This window comes from Sinocyclocheilus rhinocerous, unplaced genomic scaffold (assembly GCF_001515625.1).
Source record: "Sinocyclocheilus rhinocerous isolate Xijiao unplaced genomic scaffold, SAMN03320098_v1.1 scaffold2000, whole genome shotgun sequence".
In the NCBI taxonomy this organism is placed as follows: domain Eukaryota; kingdom Metazoa; phylum Chordata; class Actinopteri; order Cypriniformes; family Cyprinidae; genus Sinocyclocheilus; species Sinocyclocheilus rhinocerous.
The window spans coordinates 137,432-142,924 of NW_015630998.1; the positions used below are offsets into that span (position 1 = coordinate 137,432).

The window sequence follows — 5,493 nt, forward strand, 5'->3', positions numbered from 1 at the left end:
TGACTAGCGCTGTATTTCCATAATGTCAGGCAATCTGTTGCCCCCCCCCCCAATTTTTAAACTTGACTTACTTCTAAAAGTACTCTACCATTTAGGAATACTTTTAAAATAATGGTCAATGTACTGTTTATGCCACGAGATGGCAGTATACTAAACCGTAAAAAAAGGCCACTACTGGCTACAATGCATTTTCTAAAAAATAAAAAATAAATAAATATTGTATTATATTGCAAGGGGGAAAAGTCTAGATATTTATTCTGTTGATATTGCTATATTAACTATAGGCTGTTATATGTACACTGGAAAAAAAAACTTTCATGGGCAGCCTAGAATATCATGCACTTCCACAACAAAATATATATATATTTTTTTTTTTATTGAATAATAATAATAATAAAAAACCTCTTTGTTCTCTTTCTCTGTATCATTGTTTCTACACTGGTGATTTTTTCAACTAACTTTTTTATTTATACCAAACAAGGCCATAATCATATCTAGAACATTAGGGGGACTATTGTTTTGAGGAAAATATTAAGACCAGACCACTATGGTAATGGTAAAGGAACTAAATAAATAATACGATTTTTTTGTATTGCAAAATATTTGCAAATAATATTTTTATTTTAAAATATGCACCCAGTCAATTTTAGTTGTATTCCTAATATGTTGAAAACGCAAGACAGAAAATGCTATTGTCGTCACAATAATTATGAATGACATGAATCACGTAAATGACAGCCCAACTTTCAATTCAAAACGGCGGAATTTGACAAAAGGAAAAAAACCATTAACAATAAGTCAAAAGGAGTAAGCTTTCAACTGAACTGTATAGCCTATACATGCATTTTAGACGCTTATATTATGCTCGTGCCCCGTCCATGCAGTGAACGCACGTTATTGAATAATGTTTCTTTTTTTTAATTTTCTTTTAGAACATTAAAACTGCTCAGGTAATTTCAGTGGTAGGCTATGATACATATTCGTGTATTAAACTCCTCGTAACTCGCAAACTCCCCGTGATAGCGCGCAAATATTTCTGCCCGTTTTCGCTCGTTGTCAGCCTCTGCTTTTCTAGATTCAGATGTTCCAATTCGATTCGATTTCGATTCATTTTAGACGCTTATATTATGCTCGTGCCCCGTCCATGCAGTGAACGCACGTTATTGAATAATGTTTCTTTTTTTTAATTTTCTTTTAGAACATTAAAACTGCTCAGGTAATTTCAGTGGTAGGCTATGATACATATTCGTGTATTAAACTCCTCGTAACTCGCAAACTCCCCGTGATAGCGCGCAAATATTTCTGCCCGTTTTCGCTCGTTGTCAGCCTCTGCTTTTCTGCAGCAGACTGAAGCCTCCGCGCGAATTCAGTGCGCCTTGCATTCAGCTAATAAAAGCAAAATGCTGCAAATTTTCTGGAGTTATTTTATGACTGTTTGGGCAGTCTCAAGCTATAGCTTAAACTTCTCAAAATACAGTTAGCTTCAGATTAGTTTTAATCTATGCACAAAAAATTTACGTAATCTTTATCTAATTCTGATTGGGTGGGCAAGACAGTCATTTGGGTGGGCTCAGCTCACCCCTGCCCATGCCTGGAGCCGGCCCTGATACCAGTTTGTGCAAAGAACGAAACTAATAAATTACATACAATTAACTTTGCTTGATTATTCTTCTTACTTAGCCTTTCCATTTAATTTGTCATATAAAATTTTCTACTAAATAAATCATAGTAATACATTTATTGTTAATATTGCAAAAACATATTACTAAATATCACAAATTTATTGGAGTAATAATAACCAGTAACTATGATATTTTGGCGGAATCCACGGTTACAAAGCTAGAGATAGATGAGGGTAATTACACACTCAAGATGGCCGACTGTCGCGTCCGTCAGTGTGTAGAAATGTGGTGGGCGGGGCTATTGGCTCTAGTGGCAAAATTTGGGAATGACAGAAAGACTATCGAAGATAATCGCGGAGAGGAGCTGGAATGCTACTGCTTTGCGGATTGCAGAAACATTTACACGTTGTTTTCTATAAGCACCCAACTCTAGTGCTTGGATTCAGCAGGATCTAAATAAAGGTACGCAATCCTGAGACATGTCGGAGGACCTGAGCTCCCAACCCTGGTCCATCAACAAGGATGACTATGAGCTGCAGGAGGTGATCGGTGAGTGTGTAACGTTACCTTCTGTCATAGCCGGTGAATACATGGTATCGTGTGCCTCTAGACACAAGTTGCATTTAGCTGCAAACGCTGCGTAAAACGCTTGCTGTCCAGGGTAACGTTAGGTTGCTGGCTGTTCTGTAAGTGTAAGTATGAAGTTTAAATGGTGTTACTTGAACCCGGATTTGGGTTTTTAAACAAATTGGCAGTTGTTAAGAACACGTGACATTGGATTTAAACGCTCAAAAAGTCTTAAAAGCTAGTGAGTTAAATAGGTGTCTGCAAAAGACTCAAACCTCCACTTCAGTTGTCAAGCCTGGCACGTATGCCAATTTCAAATTAATCTCTCTCTCTTTCTCTAAGCATATTTAACTGTTTCACCACTTTACTGAAATTCTGAATGTGTCGAGGAAGTTTATTGTCGCTCACGTAAATAGCCAGTACCATATAGTTTCATGTATAGTTTGCATTTCAGATTGCCACAAAACAGCAAAATTATTCTGCACGCGACAACGCCTCATTCTGCTGATAAGCCTGAGCACGTGCAGTAACGCTCCTTCAGTAATGACGGCCTTGTCTTTTGCTTCTTTAATATTCTTAGTGTGTGTGTGTGTGTGTATGTATGTATATATATATATATATATATATATATATATGTGTGTGTAATATATATATATATATATATATAACACATAAAATATCACATATATTAGGCTACAAATGTTAATATTATTAAATATTATACATAGACATAAACCTATTGGTTGTCAACATTGTGCAATCTATAATGCAGGTACCGCCCACTTTTGCTGCTGGTTAAAAAACTGCTTACTGACTAATGCTCAGCGTTAAATGTTTACACGTGACTGTTAAAACATTTCGTAGAGTGAGCATAGTCTGCTTAATTTAGAACCGAGTCAAATGTCAGACCAGTGAGAACCCCCTTTTCATTTTGGGCCTCAAAAACCCTCAGAGTAGGACATATCCTGTCATAAACCAGGCTTCAGTTGTCGCGTGCACGGGCAGACCCTTTACGAACCTCTTTATTCACAGGGGTCTGACTGTACATTATAAACACATACAGGCCTGTGCACATATTTTACTTTTTAAAAATGTATTCAGTTTGCTCTAAGAAAAAAAAAACGTGTGTGTATGTGTATCAAAAGTTTTGAATACTCAAGATGAATTTGTAATGTTTTTTGAAAGAAACATCTATTATAAGTCAGGATGCATTTGTTTGATCAAAAATACTGTAAAACAGTAATGTTGTGAAATATTATTACAATTTTAAATAACACATTTTTATTGTAATATTTTCAAATGTATTTTTTTCTGTGCTGGCAGAGTTGAATTTTCAGCATCATTACTCCAGTCTTCAATGACACGTGATTCTTCAGAAACCATTCTAATATGCTGACTTGATGCTCAGTTATTATCATAAATTATTATGGCCTGCAAATATTAATAATGACTTATGCAGTGTTAAAACGTTACAACAAATAGAAAACGGTTATTTTATATTTTAATAATATTTCAAAATAATACCGTTTTTAATTTGTAAAGCAGGCCTAATTGCAGCATTGTGAAGCATGAGACTTATTTTTCTTAAAAAAAAATAAAAATCAATTATTCTAAAATGTTGACCAGTAGTGTATATGCGTACACACATGCGTAGTATTAAACACATAGCGCATGCCATTCATTACCTGCAATTTTGTATGATCTTTTTACTTCAGCTAGCACACAAAATAACTCTGTGTAGACTGGTGGTTAAAGGTTTATTCTGGGGACTGAAAGGTTAAAGAAGGGATGCACTGAAAAAGATATTAAACACAAGGTTCTCCAGAGGGAGTTTTCTGTAATAATAAATGCACCATATGTGGCTTAACAGAGTCCACCACCCCCTTGTGTTGTGGCCATAAAGACTCAGTTATATGCTGTAATTCTTTTTGATGATCCATGACTCTGTCCAGAGAGTGAGTTTTACAGCCAGGCAGTATAACGACACTACAGAGGTTCTCCAAATCTACTTTCTAGGCATGATCTACTCCCATGTGTAACTCTCTTCGTTCTCTGAATGTTTTATTGACTGTATTGTTTTGGTTACTGGTTTGTTTAATCTCGTTACATCGCAGGTTTTTAGAATGAGATTACCTCTATACGCAGTCACTGGAGTGCTGGAAGAGTCATCTGATACCTGACATATATCTTTCCAGGGCTTTAGACCCCAAAGGGAGGTTTTCCACACAGCTTTTTACATGTTCCATGTTTTGACAAGGTTTTTACTAGTTTTCAAAGCTGTGAAGCTCTTGCCAGAGTAACTCCTAATACAGTCCAAACATTTACCACTTTAGTATATAAGTATTAAATTAGGGTAATTAAATGATGTTAATATGCTCATATAGTTTCATGTTTTCAAAATGCAACATAAAAAAGGTTATTGCTCTTTTTCAACAAATTAGTAAAATTATGATTTTGGCAATTGCTTGCCTTTGTTCGGAAATAGTTCTTTTAAAATGTTTAAAAAATTTGTCATGTTAATTTGTCAAATTTGCCAGCCTAAAAAAAGATATACAATGCCGTGAAAAGGTTTTTGCCCCCTTCCTGGTTTTTTATTTTTTGCCACACTTAAAAGATTCAGATCATCAAACAAATTTTAATATTACACAAAGATAACCTGAGTAAATGCAAAATGCAGCTTTGAAATAATGATTTCATTTATTAAGGGAAAAAAAAGCTGTCCAAACCTGCCTGGCCCTACGTGAAAAAGTAGTTGCCCCCTAAATCTAAAAACTGGTTGTTGCCACCCTTTGCAGCAACAACTGCAATCAAGTGTTTGCGATAACTGGCAATGAGTCTTTCACATCGCTGTGGAGGAATTTTGGCCCACTCTCCTTTGCAGAATTGTTTTAATTCAGCCACATTGGAGGGTTTTCGAGCATGAAAGGACTGTTTAAGGCTTCAATGTTAACGACGAATTAGAAGCTGCTGCTGCTTGTCATTTCCCTTCACTGAATTATGTGGCCTACGTTTTCTCGACGTGCGTGTTATATCCATGCACATGTGCGGTGTGTGTTTGCGTGCAATCAGTCATCGCGGCAAGAGTGAAACGTTGACTAGTGTCAGATGCAATATATGCAGTAATAGTGAACAAAGGAGGCAACACTAGTAATATAATGAAACATTTACTAACAAAACACAACATCTACCTCAAGCAATGCGCTGTATTATGTCTCGCGGCTCCAGCTCCAACTGCAACTCGCGAGACACATTCACATCAAATGTCAATTCAGCGTTAGAGTTACACTCACGAGACACTGCACTT

The 5,493-nt window shown here is 36.1% G+C and overlaps 1 protein-coding gene across 1 annotated transcript in view; it reads left to right on the top strand.

Moving 5' to 3' along the window:
* Positions 1 to 1,947: 1,947 nt before the first annotated feature.
* oxsr1b (oxidative stress responsive kinase 1b) overlaps positions 1,948 to 5,493 on the top strand; it is a 62,619-nt gene continuing 59,073 nt past the window's right edge. Inside the window, 1 exon segment of the mRNA XM_016553588.1 lies at positions 1,948 to 2,171. Coding sequence (XP_016409074.1) covers positions 2,102 to 2,171 — 70 coding nt within the window. The 5' untranslated portion in view covers positions 1,948 to 2,101.